The sequence below is a fragment of the Physeter macrocephalus genome, chromosome 20 (assembly GCF_002837175.3).
Source record: "Physeter macrocephalus isolate SW-GA chromosome 20, ASM283717v5, whole genome shotgun sequence".
Taxonomy (NCBI): domain Eukaryota; kingdom Metazoa; phylum Chordata; class Mammalia; order Artiodactyla; family Physeteridae; genus Physeter; species Physeter macrocephalus.
The window spans coordinates 54,134,668-54,156,061 of record NC_041233.1 but is presented as its reverse complement, the minus strand read 5'-3'; the positions used below and the strand labels follow the sequence as shown (position 1 = coordinate 54,156,061).

Sequence of the window (21,394 nt, the reverse complement as noted above, 5' to 3'; positions counted from 1 at the left end):
GGGAGGCCCGCATACCACAAAAAAAAAAAAAAAAAAAAAAAAAAGATTTCCATGTCCCACCTAAGAAGATTTGGATTCAGCAAATCTGAGGTAGGACCCCAAATTTTCAAATTTTACAGATATCTCATGTGGTCAGTGCTTTGAAACAATGCTTTAGGTAGGAGTTTGTCCCAAGTAGTCCTAGGGGTGAGGGGAATGTTGGGGGAATATTCATTCATACCCTCAAATTTCATTGTTCTGTAGGTGACAAGATCATTAGCTGAGTGAGAAGCAGGAGTGCACAGGAGCTAAAAGACAGCTACTGTGGTTAAGCTATAGAAACTGACCAAGAATACGCAAAAAGAATTCCCAGTGCTGAGAGTCCAGCTGAGACTGGACACCATAAATCTGTAGTAGCATCAATCCACACAGTTGTTTTACCACATACAAAATTAAAATAATACCCAGCTAGTGAAGTTATTATGAACATTAAATTACATGTGATAACAGATGTAAACATGTGGGGATAATGGCATATTGGAATTCAAGATCTCAACATCTCCAGATAATAAAAAGAACCAGGAGATGGCGTTGGGAATAGATGTCTGTTCTTTTTATTTCAAGAATACATTACTTAAACCCTTCAATTTACTTAAATCATGTTTGTGGGCTGACCTGGTATCATGAACCAATAATTACAATGCTGTTTCTTAGTGAAAAATGTGTTGTAAAATAAAAATAAGCAAAAAAATAAAATAAAATAAACAAACTCTTTAACACCCAAATGGGCACTCTCTATATATTTATACTGTACTTGGTACTCAGGAAGGTTACTGAAGAATTCACTAAGAAAGAATGAAAGAAGTGAATGCCTTATAGTAGTGAGTCTATTTTCTCAACTTACTAAATCCCCATGCTGTACCTTGTCATGTTCCTTTCTGGTACAGTATCATCCCAGTCAAATCATCACTCCCCATTTCCATAAGGCCAGAGAATTTGGCTTTTACATTGCTTACCCATAGTAAGCTATTGATTTTCTACTCCCCTTAAAGAGATATAGTCTTTCTGGCACTTAAAAAAAGTGTTAGTAAGGACTTCTGGTTGCAAGTAAACCCAAACTAAATAGGCCTGAGCAAAAAAGATAGGTATTGACTCAAAAAGGCTTTTTAGAGCTCCTTTCATGAACAGGTAGATCCAAGTGCACAGCAATATTTCTCTCCCCATTGCTGTGTTGTCTTACACAGAGGCACACCACTTCACTCACAGGCAGGCTCTCCCCACATGGCAGCTGCTTCCTGCTCATAGGCTAGTAGCTTAGCTACACCAGAAAAAAAAAGATCTTTCCCAAGACTGCCACCAGCCAGTCTCAAGGCTGATCCCTGAACCACTCACTCACTGTGACCAATGGCCAGGCATAAGTCACAGAAGTGAGTCAGCCTCATCCAAACCACACTGAACTCAAGAATGTTAGGAAAAGTGGCTCCCTAAAGGAAAACCAAGGTACTGCTACTGAAAGACAAGGGAAAAGATTCTGGGAGGAAAAAAACAAGATATGCAGTACAGAATACATGATAAAACACACACATCCTTATTCCCCAAAATAAGGGAGAAAAAACTTAGGGGGAAAACTAAAAATCTAACTTACATGACTACAATTATGTAAAAGCCTATAAGCTCTGAAGTCAGACACTCCCAGATTCAAACCATCAGTTCCATCACATTTATCATTTAATCATTCTAATTCTGTTCTTCATAGTTAAAAAAAAAAAGCTATCACACTCTTTGCATGTTATTGTACTTATTAAATGAGACATGTTAAGCATATACTGTGTACTTGATAAATATCTACTATCATGAACACTTACATGAAAAAATGAAACTGTTGTTTCCAAAGATAGATTGCAAACAGCCCCAATTCTTCATTCCTCCATATATCCAGGCCCTTTGCTATGTAACTTTACAACACCCTCCCACCATCACGCTCGGCTCAATCATGTGATTTGTTTTAGCCAATGAGATACTAGCATACATTACAAACCAGAGGCTTGAAAAAGTGCTTCATTATTTCTGCTTGCTTTGTGTACTTCTGCCATGCCATAACAGACCCAAGGTAGCCTGCTAAAGGTTGAGAAAGGTGGAACAGTCTAGTTGCTGCAGTCATCCCAACTATGCCAACCTACATCAGCCAGCTCATCCCCAGACACAAAGCAAATGCAGCCAAACTGCCTAGGCAATCCAGAGTTGACTACATGAAAAACAAGCTAAAACCTCAGAAAAAAACTTTTTTTTTAAATTTATTTTTTGGCTGCATTGGGTCTTCGTTGCTGCGTGCAGGCTTCCTCTCCTTGCGGTGAGTTGGGGCTACTCTTCGTTGCAGTGCATGGGCCTCTCATCGTGGTGGCTTCTCCCGTTGCGGAGCACAGGCTCTAGGCCTCAGTAGTTGTGGTGTGTGGGCCCCAAAGTACAGGCTCAGCAGCCATGGCGCACGGGCTCAGTTGCTCTGCAGCATGTGGGATCCTCCCGGACCAGGGCTCGAACCCATGTCCCTGCATTGGCAGGCAGATTCCTAACCACTGCGCCACCAGGGAAGTCCCAACCTCAGAAAAAAACTTTAATGAAACAGAGATAAGTAATCTACCTGATACAAAGTTAAAAAGTAATGGTCATAAAGATGCTTGCTGAACTGGGGAGAAGAATGGATGAACACTGAGAACTTCAATAAAAAGATGGAAAAAGAAAGAAAGTACCAAATAGAAGTCACAAACCTAAAAAACACAATAACTGAACTGAAAAATAGACTAGAAGAGTTCAACAGCAGACTGAATGAAGCAGAATAAAAGATCAGTCAACTCAAAGACAAGGCAGTGGAACTCACCCCATCAGAACAGCAAAAAGGAAAAGGAATGAAAAAAAGTGAAAATAGCTTAAAGAATTTATGGGACAGCATCAAATCAACTAATATTCACATCATACGGCTCCCAGAAAAAGAAGAGAGGGGCAGAAATCTTATTTGAAGAAATAATGGCTGAAAACGTCCCTAACCCAGGGAAGGAAACAGACATCCAGACCTAGAAAGGCCAGAGAGTTGCAAGTAAGAGGAGTCCACCAAGACACATTATAATTAAAATGCCAAAAGAGAGAATATTAAAAACAGCAAGAGAAAAACAACTTGTTACATATGAGGAAAGCCCCATAAGCCTATGAGCAGATTTTTCAGCAGAAACTTTGCAAGCCAGAAGGAAGTGGAACAATACAGTCAAAGTACTAAAAGAAAAACTTCCGACTAATCGTACTCTACCCAGAAAAGTTATCATTCAGAGTGAAGGAGAGATGAAGAATTTTCCAAACAAGCAGAAGCTAAATTTTTCATCACCACTAAACTGGCCCTACAAGAAATGTCAAAGGGACTTCTTTAAGCTGAAAAAAAGGGTGCTAATTAGTAACAAGAAAACACATGGAAGACTAAATCTCACTGAAAAGGTAAATATGTATAGAAATGGTAGTGGATTAATCACTTATAAAGCTATTAGGAAGGTTAAAAAACAAAAGAAGTAAGCACTAAGATTACAATAATTAGCTGCAAAAGCAGTTCTAAGAGGGAAGTTCATAGCAATTAATGCCTACCTCGAAAAACAATAAAAAGTCTCAAACACCCAACTTGACATGGTAGGAACTAGAAAAAGAACAAAGCTCAAAGTAAGCAGAAGAAAGAAAACAACGAGGTAAGCAGAAATAAATGAAATACAGACTAAAAAAGATAGTAGAAAAGATCAATGAAACCAACAGCTATATCTTTGAATAGGTAAACAAAATTGACAAACCTCTAGCTAGACCCATCAAGAGAAAAGAGGACTTAAAGTCAGAAATGAAAGGGGAGATATTACAACCAATACCACAGAAATACAGAGGACCATAAGAGACTACTATGAACAATTACACACCAACAAATTGGACAACCTACAAAAAATGGGTAAATCCCAAGAAACATTTAACCTACCAAGACTGAAATCATGACGAAAGATAAAATGTGCACAGACTGATTACTATAAGGAAACTGAATCAGTAATTTAAAAAAACCTCCCAACATATAAAAGTTCAGGACCAGACACCTTCACTAGTGAATTCTACCAAACATTCAAAGAAGAATAAATAACAATCCTTCTCAAACTCTTCCCAAAAACAGAAGGAGAACTCTTCCAAACTCATTTTACAAGGCCAGCATTATTCTGATACCAAAACCAGACAAGAATGCCACAAGAAAAGAAACACAGGCCAATATCCCTGATGAACAAAGATGGAAAAATCCTCAACAAAACGTCAGCATAAATTCAACAATACATTAAAAGACAACAACCTATAAAAATACATACAACATGATCAAGTGGGATTTATTCCAGAGATACAAGGATGGTTCATGAAACACCACATTAACAAAATGAAAAATAAAAATCATACGATCATCTCAACAAATGCAGAAAAAGCATCTGACAACATTCAACATCCATTTATGATAAAAACCCAATAAAGCAAGTATAAAGGGAACGTACTTCAACATAACAGAGGCCATACGACAAGCCCACAGGTAACATGACACTTAACAGTGAAAAAGTGAAAGCTTCTAAGATCAAGAACAAGACAAGGATACCCACTCTCACCACTTTTATTCAACACAGTATTGGAAATCCTAGTTAGACCAATTAGGCAAGAAAAAGAAATAAAACAAATCCAAACTGGAAAGGAAGAAGTAAAACTGTCACCACCTGCAGATGACATGATATTGAAAACCCTAAAGACTCCATCAAAAGATTGTTAGATTTAATAAACAAATTCAGTAAAGTTGCAGGATACAAAATGAATACACAAAAATCTGTTGTGTTTCTATCCATTAATGATAAACTCTAAGAAAAACAAATTAGCAATATACAGGTTCAATGCAATCCCTTTAAAAGTTCCAATACCATTTTTCACAGTCATAAAACAAACAATCCTAAAATTTGTATGGAACCTAAAAGACCCCAAAGAGCCAAACCAATCTTGAGAAAGAAAAGCTGGAAGCATCATATTTCCTAATTTCTAATTATATTACAAAGCTATAGCAATTAAAACAGCACGGTACTGGCATAAAAACAGACACATAGGTCAATGGATGGGAGAAAATATTTGCAAATCATATATCTGATAAGGGAATAATATCCAAAATATATAAGGAACTCATACAACTCAACAGCAAAAAACAACAACAAAAAACCCCACAATTTGATTAAAGAGTGAGCAGATCTGAATAGACATTTTTCCAAACAAGACATTACAGATGGCTACAGGACATGAAAAGATGCTCTATGCCACTAAGCATCAGGGAAATGCAAATCAAAATCACAATAAGATACCACCTCACATCTGTTAGAGAGGTCACTAGCAAAAAGACTAGAAATAACAAGTGTACGGGGCTTCCCTGGTGGCGCACTGGTTGAAAATCCACCTGCCAATGCAGGGGACATGGGTTCGAGCCCTGGTCCGGGAAGATCCCACATGCCGCCGAGCAACTAAGCCCGTGCACCACAACTACTGAGCCTGTGCTCTAGAGCCCACAAGCCACAACTACTGAGCCCGTGTGCTGCAACTACTGAAGCCTGCGTGCCTAGAGCCCATGCTCTGCAATGAGAAAGCCACCACAATCAGAAGCCCGTGCGCCACAATGAAGAGTAGCCCGTTTGCTGCAATTACAGAAAGCCGTGTGCAGCAATGAAGACCCGACACAGCCAAAAATAAATAAATTTGGAAAAAAAAAAGAATGAACAAGTGTTGGCAAGGATGTTAAGAAAAAAAGAACCCTTCTGCACCACTGGTGAGAATGAAAATTGATTCAGCCACTGTGGAAAACAGTATGAAGGTTCCTCAAAAAATTAAAAAGAGAATTACCATGTGATCCAGCAATTCTACTTCTGGGTATTTTCCAAAGAAAATAAAAATGCTAATTCAAAAAGATGTATGTGGGGAATTCCCTGGAGGTCCAGTGGTTAGGACTCCATGCTTTCATTGCCAAGGACCAAGGTTTGATCCCTGGTCAGGGAACTAAGATCCTGCAAGCCATGCAGCGTGGCCAAAAAAAAAAAAAAAAAAAAAGATGTATGCACCCCTGTTCACTGCAGCATTATTTTCAATACCCAAGATATGGAAAGAACTTAAGTGTTCACTGATGTATGAACGGATAAAAAAATCGTGTGTGTGTATACACAAATACACACACACTGGGATATTGTTTAGCCATAAAAAAGAGCAAAATCTTTTCATTTGTGAAAACATGGATGACTTTGATTGCATTATGCTAAATGAAATAAGTCAGAGAAAGACAAATACTACATGATCTCTGTTAGACCTAAAACAAACAAGCAAGCAAACAAACAGACAAACCAACCTACCAACCAACCAACCTCACAGATACAGAGAACAGACTGGTGACTGCCAAGAGTAGGGGGTGGGGTGGTGAGTGGGAGAAATGGGTGAATTGAAAAAAAAAAAAAAAAATTGAATAAACAAAAGGAAATGCATTTACATCTTTTTATATGAAATGCAGATATAACTATTATTAGCTAAATGAGACTAAGTTCCTCTCACCTTGTGAGTGTTTAGCTAATATTTAGTGAGAAAAGTTAGTTATGTATTTTGCATGAGTTTGAGGAGCTGTTGCCCATTCCTTACACATCCTGCTTTCTACTTAAAGATGAAGTCTTTATTCTCATGAACATTTTAGAAGACATTTTTTTTTGTAATTGGGGTACAGTTGTTTTACAATGTTGTGTTAGTTTCTACTGTACAGCGAAGTGGAGTTCCCTATGCTATACAGCAGATTCTCATTAGTTATCTATTTTATACATATTAGTGTATGTATGTCAATCCCAATCTCCCAATTCATCCCTCCTCCCCTTTCCCCCTTGGTGTCCATACGTTTGTTCTCTACATCTGTGTCTCTATTTCTGCCCTGCAAACAGGTCCATCTGTACCATTTTTCTAGATTCCACATATATGTGTTAATATACGATATTTGTTTTTCTCTTTCTGACTTAACATCACTCTGTATGACAGTCTCTAGGTCTATCTACATCTCTACAAATAACCCCATTTCGTTCCTTTTTATGGCTGAGTAATATTGCATTGTATATATGTACCACACATCTTCTTTATCCGTTGGTCTGTCGATGGACATTTAGGTTGCTTCCATGACCTGGCTATTGTAAATAGTGCCGCAATGAACACTGGGGTGCATGTGTCTTTTAAGACAAACATCTTTGAGCGCATTATTTAGTTTAGCTTTGCCGCCCTGTTATACACCATATGAATATTCTATTTCCTAATGGATTTCATGTCAACCATCCCCAAACTATTCAATGGTGAAAATCAACACAGTAATTTTTCTTGAAATATTGTAATCAGGCTCTCCAAGACGTTCTCATTTTACAAATAAGGAAACCAAGATGCAGAGAGATTAAGTGATGTATTTGCTTAAAATCATACAGTTGTAGTCATACTTATGCCAGAACCCAGTGCTCCTGCCTTGAGGTTTTTCCCATTCCATTCCACTCCACTGCCCAAGATGCAACCATTTTTTAACCTAGAGCAAACCTACTATTTCTTTTTAACCTAAGAAAACCTACTATTTCTTTTTAACCTAAGAAAAAACATGTAGTAGGTTCTCTTAGCTGGCAAAGAACAAAAATTGAGTATTTTTTGCTACTCTATCCTGTAGGATATACCAATAAATGTCATAATGTTAATCATACATAAATGTCATCACCCAGACCATTACAGGAACTTGTAAATATGTAAAAGTTTTGGATAGACCAAACACAGTGCAACTTAAAATCCAGAGAGAACAATTATTGTTCTACATTACAAAAAATGTTTAAAAGAAATTAAATTGTGTTATTTTAAGAGTATATCCAAAGAGCAAATTCTATGGATCAGCTTCAACAGTTTTTTTTTTCAAGTGATCTATTATTTATTAAGCAAAGACAAAGTTCTCTGCCTCTTTCTCAATTCTCACAACCATCCTACACTGTATTTACTATAGGAATAAACTGAAATTAGTTCTCTCTACATCCCATAGCTGGTAAAAGTGTGAAGATAAATGTGTACCCAGGTCTGCCTGACTCAAACCCAACTTTTATTATTGTTTTAATGTGCAAGTGTTTCCAAAATGGACCTCTACTATTACTATTATATGCAAGTATTTTCAAAATGAGCCTCTGAATGTGGTAAACACCTGGAGAACTAATGAGAGGAATTAAACTTCTGAATGCAGAGTACACTTAATCACCTCTTCCATCCTACCAAGATACAATCTTTAAAGGGTTAGATAGATATGATTAATATTTGAAATGCACTTAAATTCATGTCTAAAATTATTTTTTAACATTGTTTTCTCTATAAGTTCAAATATTCTTCATATGACGTGGCGTAAAATAAAAAGTCCATCAACAGATGAATGGATAAAAAAGATGTGTTATCTATCTACAACGAACACTACTCAGCCATAAAAAAGAATGAAATTCTGCCATTCTGTAACATGGATGGACTTGGAAGGCATTATGCTAAGTGAAATAAGTCAGACAGAGAAAGACAAACACCATATGATATCATTTACATGTGAAATCTAAAAAATACAACAAACTAGTGAATAAAACAAAAAAGAAGCAGACTCAGTTTGAGAACAAACTAGTGGTTACCAGTGGGGAGAGCAAAGGTGCAATATAGGGGTAGGGGATTTAAAAAAGGGTTATGGAATTATATGAAATCACATGTGTGAAACTTGAAAACTGTAAAGCACTAAAGAATTTAGAGAATCATAAAGATTTAAACAATCATTGGGATTGACATATATACACTATTGATACTGTGTATAAATTAGATAACTAATGAGAACCTATTGTATAGCACAGGGAACTCTACTCAGTGCTCTGTGGTGACCTAATGGGAAGGAAATCCAAAAAAGAGAGGATATATGTATTCATACAGCTGATTCACTTTGCTGTACAGTAAAAACTAACACAACATTGTAAGACAACTATACTCCAATAAAAACTAAAAAAAAAAAATCTTTCATTCAGTATTAAAAAATAAATTTAAAAAATAAAACTAATTTCTTCAAAAAAAATGGAAGAACTAATGCTTAACTTCAAGAAAGATTGCACCCCTTAAGTTTTTTAAAATTCATAGCGAAAGCCACAGAAGAGACAAAACTATTTGCATTGTATCAAAATAAAACTGTTTTATGAACTTAACAGTGACGCAAATAGAGCTAAAAATATTCACTAAAAAAAGTTTACTGAATGTATTTCACCCCTTACCTCTGTCTAGTGAATTTCATTCTCTTAACTATGACCACCATTTTTCTACTTCTAAAGTCATTCTTATCTGCATGGGCTTCTGAAGATGTCTGTTACCCCAGACTAAAATACATACATATTTATTTTTTATATTAATTCAGTTTACTTCTCATTTGATGTATTCCAAACATATATCAATTTATGTTACATGAACAAAAAGAGAGAAAAAGAAAAGTGTATAAAGAAAAATGGACATATATAGAGTAGGGAAGAAATGTGAATGAGAAGCTACCTCGTGCAAAAGCAAGTTACTCATTCCTGATTCTTGGCAGAATCCTAGACTGTACCAAATCCATACTGCACCAAACATCTGAAATTCCTGCAAATTCTGCCATCTGAAAGTAAGTATCCTTTCAGCATCTAGTTTTAAAGTGTGCTGCTGGACTTCCCTGGTGGCGCAGTGGTTAAGAATCCACCTGCCAATGCAGGGGACACAGGTTCGATCTCTTGTCTGGGAAAATCCCACATGTCGCGGAGCAACTAAGTCCGTGTGCCACAACTACTGAGCCTGCACTCTACAGTCCATGAGCCACAACTACTGAGCCTGCACGCCACAACTACTAAAGCCCACGCGCTCTAGGGCCCGTGTGCCACAACTGCTGAGCCCGCACACCTAGAGCCAGTGCTCTGCAACGAGAAGCCACCGCAATGAGAAGCCGCACATAGTAAGAGAGAGTAGCCTCCGCTTGCTGCAACTTGAGAAAGCCCGCTCGCAGCAATGAAGACCCAGCACAGCCAAAAAGAAATTTATTTTAAAAAAATTTTTAAAAAATCAAGTGTGCTGCTTATTTCACAATCCAGTTATATGTAACAACATCATTACCATCATTACTTACACTTCTGTTCTTGAGTCACAGAAACCAGACATTAGCAGCAGCATGACTTGACAACAGATCCTTCCTGTTTCTTAATATAGCCTTTATTCTTTACCTTCTTTTCTGCTTATAACTGGATATACACTCATATTCCTCAAATCAGTTGATCTCCTCTGGATTACCTGCTAAAGAATATCTGACAAAATGTGGATTGGCTGAATTAGGTAGAGCAATTTCTAAAGGTATTTTACCTAGACATCTTCGTATGGTTTCAACAAATAATTCCTATCGAGTAGTATCATACATACATAAATATTTATTAATCATTTAACAATAACAAAGCTTCCACTTTTTCCAAAATAAAGTTTAAGTTCTCAGGAAAAGGGGAAAAAAGGCAAAAATTGTCTGGGTTATCAACATCTCTGGTTCCTTGTCTTTACCACAAACGTCAGCTCATTTTTTATCAATGTAATTATATCAGAATACTCTTCTCCATTAATCTACATTCCCTTGGTTTAAAAAGATCAAAAACTGTGGATAATTCAATCTTCTTAATAGTTTAATAGTCTTGACCAAAACAACTCATTCAGGTTGGACTATCACTTACGTGGCCTACTTATTTTTTACAAAAATTAAGTCCCACATAGGTTTACAGCTTCTTATAATTCCTACCTAAAGTCTTCTCACTTAATGTGGAAAATTCTAGTTTCTCTTCTTTTATCTTTACCCCATTTATGAATTTACCCTTGCCTATCACCAATAAAATAAAACAATCTTTGATTTGGATACGTTACATGAAAATTAAACGGAAGTTCTTTGCCTAAGGAGAAAGGGGAGAAAGGGAATGTTATCTTTTAGATAAGATTGTAGCCATAAGCCATGGGTCTTGAAATGGTTATCAAGAGACTATATGGATTTGACTCGCTGTATATGCCTGTTTATTTTAACATGCCAAAATCTATTTTAGTAAATACTCCACAGTAAAAATCTATGCATAGAAAATATATGTATATACAAATAAACATTGGTTGTACAAGTCTCACATGGTACACAGCCTTATCACTTTAATCATACCTGCTTTCCTTTTGAAAAAAGTCATACAGCAAAACTTCAGTACCTCTCAAAAAATTGTTAGAAATTAATCCATATTATTTCACTATTTTTATCCTGATGTATTCTCTTTCCAGAACAAAAACCAGCTCTAGATAGGGTATCTAACATATTAAGTATTATAAAAATGCTGCTAAGCGTAATTGTTAGGTTTCCAATAGATAAACAATAAGTAAAATATTAACACACTGATCGTTTTACGTAGGGGTATATTAACTAAATCATTTTTTAAAGATGTATTAATTACATTAAACACTCAGAAAAATGACCAGCTTAAAGGTTTTTTTCAATAACTATTCCCAAAGATTTATGGACTTCTTAGCCCACCCATGATTAAAGTATCATTTTATTGTGATCAAATAAATTAAATCAATGCCTGTTTATACAAGATAAACTTCGTCAGTTTCCTTACTAGCTGAATGAAAATTCACATAACCGAACACATGTGACAAGATTAGTATTAGTATCATTAACCATGCAATGAAAAAGCCACATTTCAACACAGGCACATATTCACAGATATTTATGTTCCTCTCACTTTTTATTCTTAGTGAAGGCAAAGAGCTTCCCATTTTATTCTGATGGGAATTTCTCCCACTTACTTTTGTCACATCTTCCTGTATCTACTAAGGTAGCATTAGTCTGAGACCGGTGATGCTTGAATTACCAAACTAGCGTATCATTTTAAAAATCTGCCAAATTGCTCCCTCCCCTTCTCAGCAATTATACACTACTCAGCAACTTCGCTTTCCATCACGTTTTGAAACATTTATAACCAAGTGCCAAATCTAAGTCATAGGAAGTTAGAACTCAAAAAGCATTTGACTAAAATCCAGGAATCGTGAATCTTGACATCAATCTGCTTTACCCTGTTCGCCCCTCTGTCCACACCTGAGGTCTCTGGGAAGGATATGAATAGAAGGAAAGGCCAGGTACCTACACACTGTTACTATAATGCTTTTGTTACAAATTTCAAAGCGCTCTGTCAACTAAGCTGGTCCACGTGGAAGGTTCACCAAGCTTAAGGCCCAGGATCACCTGGATATTCTTTGCTATCTTTCCTCTTCAAAACCTATGCTCAGATCTCAGCCAATGGTGAAGAAAGGCCAGTCTAGCAATGTATGAAGGAAAACTAAGTCAGTGGAAGCATTCAGCTCAAACCTACTTAGCTCTGACAAAACTAAAAATTTGAGAAGAAAAAGGATAGACAAACTAGACCATAACACTGAAGAGAAGAGGGCAAGACATTTTAGGTCGGGGTATTTAAAGAATTATGCTACCATTTATGATAAAATTATGAGTAGAATTCTTTACTGTAATATAAATTGAGTAAGCCATCAGTAGTAGGAAACAAAGAAAGAAAAGGCAACTTGGTGGAACTAAATAAGAAAGTCTAAAAAAAGGGCATATGCTTTAATGTTTTATAGCACAGACTTTTGAATTCCCATCCCAGGTCTACCACTCTTTAGCTGAGTGACCATAAATGAAATCCTTAATCTTTCCAAATTCCGTTGTCCACCTGTAAAACAGATATTAACATCAAAGGGCTCTTGTCTGGCACATAGTAAATACTCAACATATGATAGCTCTTATGGAATATTAATAAGACAAAACAACAACCAGTCTTCTCCATATTTAGATAATATCTCATTTCTTCAAATTTATGAACCACTTGATGGAGATGGGAGGTGGGAACAAGGAGATGACATTATACAAGCAGGTTACAAAAAGATTCAATACTAAATATGATGTCTGGGATTTGCTTCAAAATAAACTTGTGGGAATGAATAACAGCCATTAGTTGATGTAGCTGGGTGTTCACTATACTATTCTTTCTACTTTTCTGTATGTTTGAAGTTTTCAAAAATGAAAGATTTTTTAAAAAATTCTTTCTCCCTTTAATATGGTTGGACAAGAAGACAAGTTCTAGCATCCCTTCTACTTTTGACAAATCATGTACCTAAAAGATGGAAAGACAGGTAAAACAGAATAGGAGAATATCCTGTGGGTAGGTATAGAGGAAAATACCTACAAATGGCTTAGAAAATATGCCTACATTGACTGAGAGGAAGGGGAGCATTCAGGTAAAAGCCCAGAAATACCAATGCACTGGGACTTCCCTGGTGGTGCAGTGGTGAAGAATCCGCCTGCCAATGCAGGGGACATGGGTTTGATCCCTGGTCCGGGAAGATCCCACATGCCGCAGAGTAAGTAAGCCCAATCGCCACAACTACTAAGCCTGCGCTCTAAAGCCCGCAAGCCACAACTACTGAGCCCATGTGGCACAACTACTAAAGCCCATGCGTCTAGAGGCCGTGCTCTGCAACAAGCCACCGCAATGGGAAGCCCGTGCACTGCAATGAAGACCCAATGCAGCCAAAAATAAATAAATTAATTAAAAAGAAAAATACCCATGCATTGGGGACAATAAAAAATACGTGAAAAACAAGAGAGCATCAAACTGAACTTAAGCATGGCTCAATTTAACAAATTCAACAATTCCTTCCTCTACACACATGGTACACTTATTTTTGAAATTTGTATAAACCAATAATAATTCTACATGTACTAGTGGAGCATGTTTCTTATATTAAATCAGAGATGAATTCTGTTGTAACACAAAATACATTTTTTGTAGTACATTCACATTTTCAGATGTGGGATTTTCTTTTACCAAGCAACACACAACCTGTAGATCCTTTTTTTTTTTTTTTTGCGGTACACGGGCCTCTCACAGTTGTGGCCTCTCCCGTTGCAGAGCACAGGCTCCGGACGCGCAGGCTCAGCGGCCATGGCTCACGGGCCCAGCCGCTCCACGGCATGTGGGATCTTCCCGGACCGGGGCACGAACCCGTGTCCCCTGCATTGGCAGGTGGACTCTCAACCACTGCGCCACCAGGGAAGCCCCTGTAGATCCTTTTAAATTAGTTTTTCTTCCCCTTTATATTGGCAGCTTAGGAGAGGGAGAACATGCCTTTACCCTCTGGAAATCTCTAAAAAGTCAACTAATAAGAAAAAAATATACAATAATCATTTATTAATAATGATGATAATAAAATGACTCAGAGCTTATGAAAAATAAGCTAATCATGAGACCAAATAGCAGTCACAGACTATCTAGTATTAACAACGAAAATGAAAATGTTCATCCTACAACAGTTTTTCCAATAATAATAATTCTCATGGGAAATAATACTGGTATTCACAGCTTCTAACCCAAAAAGTTAGTCTTGATGTGTACCATCATTAATAGAGGTAGAAAACTACAATATAATTTCATACAGCAATTGAAGCAAATTAAATTAAAAAGTCTGTTTCTGGAGAAGTTCAGCTCTGTATTCTACTTTTACCTGAGAACTTAGGTAACTATTTCAAACATTAAAATATCATAAAATTATTTCTGTGGATAAGAGGGAAGCATTTATGCTAAAGGAAATCCCCTTATTACTTTAACAAGAGTTATTACTCAATGTTTCCCAACTGACCGATAGTTTTGTAATACCCATCTTTAATTTTCTACATTTCTAAATAAAGACAATAAAATAATGTAAAAGTTTTCTAAAAAAATATAAAATGTGCTGTGCAGATATAAGATGGTAACACCATTAACACTAGACACAGAATAGATTCAGACAAAATGTCTATATAGAGAAAAGATATCCTTCTCCACCCAAACCTTGGTTATATACTATCCAAAACTCAGGTATAGAACAGATTCAAACAACATGGTTTACCACATTATTTGAACTTGAAATATGAACCCTCACTAAAAAAAGGCAAAAACTTAGAAGATTTGGATAGCAAAGTATATCTGTGCTATTACAAAACTCCATCAAATAACAATTTTAATAATTCATGGAAAAGGATGTTTAAGGAAGCCTTTCCTGAGTAATTCTGGTTGATTCTGATCACTCCATTACAACATCCATTATTCCCTTCACAGGAATAATGCTGCAGATTATCTTCTGATCTAACTACTTTCAAATTGAGGGTATGATAAGAAAAAAACTTTTGCAAATCATATACTGATGTGGGTCTAGTATCCAGAATATACACTACAACTCAACAATAAAAAGATAACTCAACTTAAAAAATAGGCTAGGGATCTGAAGAGACGTTTCTCCAAAGAAAATATACAAATGGCCAACAAGCAAATGAAAAGATGCTCAACATCAATGGTCATTAGGGAAATGCAAATCAAAACAACGAGATACCAGTTCATACCTACCCCTAGAATGGCTATAACCAAAAAGACGGACAGTAACAAGTGTTGGCAAGGGTGTGGAGAAACTGAAATCCTCCTACAACGCTGGTGGGAATGTAAAATACTGCAGCCGCTTTAGAAAACAGTTTGGCAGTTCCTCAACATTAAAAGTTACTATATGACCCAGCAAGTTCACTCTGAAGTACGTACCCAAAAGAAAAGACAAATGTCCACAGGAATAATGCTGCTTAAGTTCACAGCAGCTTCTTCATAACAGGCAAAAAGTGGAAACAACTCAAACGTTTGACAACTGATGAATGGATGTACAAAATATAGTATGTCCATACAATGCAATATTAGTTAGCCATAAAAAGCAATAAAGTGCTGACATATGCCAGTACCTGGATGAATTCTGAAAACATGCTAAGAAGCCAGACACAAAAGACCACATATTATAATATTACATTTATATGAATTGTCCAGAATCGGCAAATCCACAGAAACAGAGGTAGATTAGGGGTTACCAAGGACTGGGTCATAGGAGAAATGCGAAATGACTTCTAATGAGTATAGGGTTTCTTTTTTGGGTATGAAAGTGTTCGAGAATTAGTGATATTTGCACAACCTTGTGAATAAACTAAAAACCACTGAATTGTATGAATTAAAAGGGTGAATTTTATGGTATATACATGATATCTCAACTAAAAAAAGAAAAAATTCAGGGTATGGACCACTGGACTTGGGATACTTCCTACATACAAGAGACAGTCAATAAAATTAGCAAATATTTCACACTGGGATTATCCCAAAAACAATGTGCAAGTATAACAAACAGTAAAAAGATTTTTTTAAATATTTGCAAATAGAGTAAAGATAATGTGGAGGGTAGTAATGGCAAGTCTTTAACTTGAAACTACAAAAAATAACAGCTTTGTTTACTCACATCTACCCATATCCAGATTCCATTCAGCAGACAGGTGGACATAAAGGAAATACGAATCAAGAGAGAAGTTCAGAGGCACATCAGAACAAATCAAGCCCCTCTGCTGAGCTTTCAGAGCCAGTTTGCAAGGCAGGGAAAAACACCAATCTCATTATTTTATATATACCTTTATTTGTGGCAGAAAATATTCTCTTCTGTTTCCAAATACCAAATCCAACCTCTAAAGGATGAAAATTTCCCAAAACTAAGGGGACTCAATGAATGAATATGCCACTGATTTTAGGCAACTTCGAAAACGAGTTTTGTGCAATGGAATAAGGTACAACCTCCAAATGAGCTTACTTAGAAGAGACTCTGCTGTGGATAACAATATTGTCTCTGCCAAGGTGATTTAAAAATACAACCAACATCATTATTGTAGAATTTTACAATGGAATCCTTAAATAAAGGAAACATTCTTCTCCTGAGCTAAGGAGAGAGGTGTGTTGCAAACCCCAAGTTGCCTAACAAAGAGACTCCCCTTTTTAACCTGCATTAGAAAATCCAACAATCTCTCTCTCCAAACTTATCACCTATACATTCCCTAAACCAATCTTGGACTGCAGTTTAAACAGACAACTCACTCTTGTCCTTTTGTACTTTTGCTTATTTGTTTCACATGACAGGAATGCCTTCTCCATTTTTATCAAAATGAAGCAAAAATCCACGACCTTCTTCATGAAGCCTTTCTTTATCACCTCAAGTGATTTCTTTCACTTCCAAACACCCCCAGCACTTGCTTTCACTATCATATGGCACATTTTGCCTTGTACTGAATACACTATATTTTTTCTTAGGACTAATAAAAGTTCTTGAATGTTAAGGCAGCTTCCCCAATATCTTTGTTTGCCCACAGTGACTAATACTAGACAGATGCTTAATAAATATTTAAATAAAGTAATTATGTACTTACCTAACCGCTGCTCGAGCCTAAAAACAGCACTAGTACAAGCAGCTAAGTGATTAGGCAAGTACTCAGAAGTGGCAAGTCCCCACAGACATTGAATACCTAATTCTCACTCTGGAAGGAATTCCAGGCCATCCTGTGTAACCCCATAAGGTTAAAAAAAAATGGCATTATTCAGATGCTTCCTAGAACTGCTCCAGCTATAAGCATATTTGAGGGAATTAGGGCAATTTGAAATAACTCTCTGTTAAGTCAGAGACTCATCCTGCTATCTTTTTTCCACCAAGTTAGAGCTAAGCTGAAATAATCACAACTTCCCCTACGTTGTGAAGAGCTTTTCGAGAATATAGCAAAGATGAGGAGCAGCCAAGCAATAGGTTACATCATATTAGGCAACAGAGAGAACCTCCATCTTCCCAGAATGGAATATCATTCTAGTCCCAGAGGACTCAATAATCACCTGGTTACCAAATATCCATCTTGATCATAATCACTGTCTGAACCTGCTAACTCCAATTCGACTAAAACCTAATAATGGAAACACAAACACCTTCACTTCTACCTCTACAGTCCTGACCCTCACCCCCCTCCAAAAAATAAAGTAGAAGGGAGTATTAGATTTTGGAAATGACTGAGAATTCACTTTCAATCCAAAGACTGCTATAAATTAAGTATTACTTAGGAACCAAATGACCCTAAAGTATTAACTTAATCAGTGAAGAGAATCGAATAGAAGGTTAACTGTTCAGAACCAATCCATTAAAATAAAAGAGGAATTATTACATTTGCTAGTGACAGAGTTTCCTTTTGGATTATATATAAATAAGAATCATTGCCACCGCTCTTATATATAGAAAGTTAACACTATATTTGACTTACTTAGAACTCTTTTCCTAAAGAACAAAATTACATACAATAGGAGAGAAAATATGAGACGCAATTAAATTGATTTTAGTTGGGAGACTATCAACTATATATTACTGCTCAGACTAAAATACTGATCTGCACTCTGGACTCTAAATAATCTCCTGAACTTTACTACCTCGAAAGTGGAGATCTGGAGTTAACAGAATGCTTTTAAAGAAAACTGATTACTAGATTAAAATTCTCCCTCAAAAAAAGAATCTAAAATTTGATATTCAATTCAGATACTTACAGAAGGATTTTATTAGTTAAAAAAAAAAAACCCCAAAATCAAAAAAACAAAAACGTCTTGTCAAGCAGCAGTAACTCGCCACTAACACTAAGCAATGACTAATAAAAAGGGGGCCTGAGGCAAAAGGCAAGGATTCAAAGCAAAAAGAATCAGAATAAGATCAACAACCATCTAAACTAAAGCAACAGTAATTTAAGAAATCTATAGGGTTATAGTTTTCAATTTCAAAATCTTTTAAAAACTAAAAAGACCTACTGAAAAAAAAGACCAATCATTTAAAAAGTGAAACAAATACAACAACTAAAAATTCTTCGAAATAATTTCAGGATTTTGTATTAACTCACAACTCTGAAAACTCATTAATTTCATGATTCTCAAAACCTCTACATGCCTTATAAGGTCTCATAATTACAAATAACACATAATTCAAAAAGTGCTAAAGCTGATGTAACATTTTAGTAAACCTAAGATAGGTTTCAAAGAATAAAACACGCAGAGACAGAGCAGAGTAAATGATAACTAATAACCAAAAGGCTGATTCCTGGACGGCAGAGCTGGGCTTGGATTGGCAGGAGGGAAATTTTCAAATATATCCACAAGACAAATTACACCAAAAAACGGATTCATACCTTTATTGTTTACACAAGTATATGTTTTAAAATATACTTTTGACCTGTGGACAACCAAAGTGATATCAGATACTGTAAAGCATTGTTGTCTATATTAATTTTGATAGTACAGTCTAAACCCTTAACAAAATTCACATACATTTTCATAATGAAACACCGCAGAAATGGAAAGGTTTATATTCTCTAACTAAAGGTTACCTTATTTTTCACTTGTTTAAAGTTTCAGTTTTGTTTTTTAATCTATTATAGAAAACATCCCTTGTGGGACATTGTAAGGGGCATACCCTCCTGTCAAGCCAGAAAGCTCAAACACAAAGACACTGAGCTAACCAAGTGCTGTAATTCTTCCAAACTGAGCTTCTCCACACCCCCTCTACCCTTCCCCCCAACAGATATGTCTATTAAATCAGTGTCTGTTCTCCCCCTCGCACAACAAAGAGAACTTCTCACCGCATGAAATTGCCGCTGAATGGACACCAGAAAGCAGGATTTGCATAATTCCTTCCAACGAAACCCTGTCGGGAAGGAGGGGATGAGGGGCCCAAGCGAACGGAAAGAATCTCCTAGATTCTGTTGGGAAGACCAAGATCATTCCCCACGGGGGGGGGTGGGGGGCGGTTTGGAATTCTGGGCCTCCCCGAGGACTGGGCGTGGGGGGGACGGAGGACGACAAGAGACATTTCCCCACACATCAGCAACACCAAAGCAAAGATGGGGAAATAACAATGCTGGAGCACAGGAGAGTAAGACACAGGACGGACTCGGGCTAGGGGGCGGCGGGCGGAGCGGAGACACCACACGGGCCACTTACTTTTTGGAGGGGGGTTAAATATATGAGTTAAGCCCTTATGGTCCCGCCGGCCGCCGCACAGAGGGAAACGGGACCTTGGGAGAGAAAAACAGACAAAACACACAGTGTGAGAGGCGCAGCTCGGCCGCCCGGCCCCTCCCGGGGCGACCCCGTCCACACTCCCTCCTGCCCGCACGGAAAAAGCCACCCGAGGCGGCCTGAGGTCCGGGAGGCGGGCGGCGGACGAGGGTCTCGGCGAGGCGGCGGCTCCGGAAAATCCCCCAGGAGAGGACAAGAGCGACCCCTGCTCCGGCTTCCCGGTCGGACCCGGTCCCACCCCCCTTCCTCCCACCGCCCGAACACACCGAACACAAATACACACACACCGACCCGAGCGTCGAGGATTAACTCCCCGGCCGCTGCCGCCGCCGCCGCCCGCAGAGGAAGTGCAGCCGCTGCCCCCCGCGGCCATGACACCCCACTTGGCTCGGTCAGGCGGACCCGGGGCCTGTGACAGCTCCGGCTCCCTCCGCCCCCATCTCCACCTCACGCCTCGCACACGCCCGACCGCCGGGCGCCCGCCCGCCGCCCGTGCACGCGGGGACAGGGGCGCGCGCCGCCGCGGCACGTGGGGGAGGGGCGGCGTGCGATGCGGAAGGCGCCGGCCAGAGAGGAGCCAGGGGGTCGAGTCGCGGCCAAGCACGCCCCCCAGCTCTCGCGTTGGGCTCTGCGGCGGCGCCGCCACCGGTCCAGTGGCAGCGGCGCGCGGCGAGCCTCCACAATAAACCAGCTGTGGCGCCGGGCCGGGAGGGAAAGAAGGAGGGAAGGAAGGAGGGAGGAGAGGAGGGGCACGCGCTCCCGCCCGAGAGCCCGCCCCGGTGAGGGCGCGCGGAGGGGAGGGGCCGGCGCGCGCGCGCTCAGGACCGAGCAAGGAGAGCCCGCCCGGAGGTCGCGCGCGCCCGCACTCCGGGGGGTGGGGGAGGGGGACGCCCAAGCCTTAGAGGGCGGGCGGGCCGGAGCAGCAATTGCTCTCTCCCGGCTCCCTCCCTCGTTCCGGGCGGCCGGCGGCGGGGTAGCCCGAGAGCCGAAGGCAGCCGGAGGAGGGTCTCACCTACACAGTGAATGAGCTTGTGGCGCCAAGAGTCCAGTTCTTGCCGAAAGCCGCGTCTCTCAACGGAGCATTGCTGCCGCCTACACACCCTCGCCATCTTCTGCCGCCCGCCCGGCCCTGCCTCCGCCGCGGCCCCGCGCACGCCCAGCCGCGTCGCCCGGGGCCGCGCACGCACCCGCGGCCTGGGCGTCGCGCCTCCTGCCGGGGGCGGCGCGGGGGCAGGGCCGGCCTCACCTCGCGGTGGCCCCGGCGTGGCCCGGGGGGCGGCTTGGGCGCGCGCCCGCCCCGCACCCCGCGCTGCGCGATCTCCCGGCTTGCTGTCTCCGCG

At 39.1% G+C, this 21,394-nt stretch overlaps 1 protein-coding gene across 9 annotated transcripts in view; it reads right to left on the bottom strand.

Moving 5' to 3' along the window:
* LCOR (ligand dependent nuclear receptor corepressor) overlaps positions 1–21,170 on the bottom strand; it is a 130,391-nt gene extending 109,221 nt beyond the window's left edge. Inside the window, exons 1-2 of one of the 9 annotated variants that reach the window (XM_055081285.1) lie at positions 21,067–21,170; positions 19,977–20,050 (exon numbers count right to left, since the gene is read on the bottom strand). Coding sequence is in view for 4 of the 9 variants with exons in the window: in XM_028481623.2 (XP_028337424.1) it covers positions 19,977–20,050; positions 20,321–20,427 (181 nt within the window). In the remaining 5 variants the exon portion in view is untranslated. The other 8 variants (XM_024121480.3, XM_024121481.3, XM_028481623.2 and 5 more) reach the window with 8 other exon arrangements.
* Between the last annotated feature and the right edge of the window lie 224 nt (positions 21,171–21,394).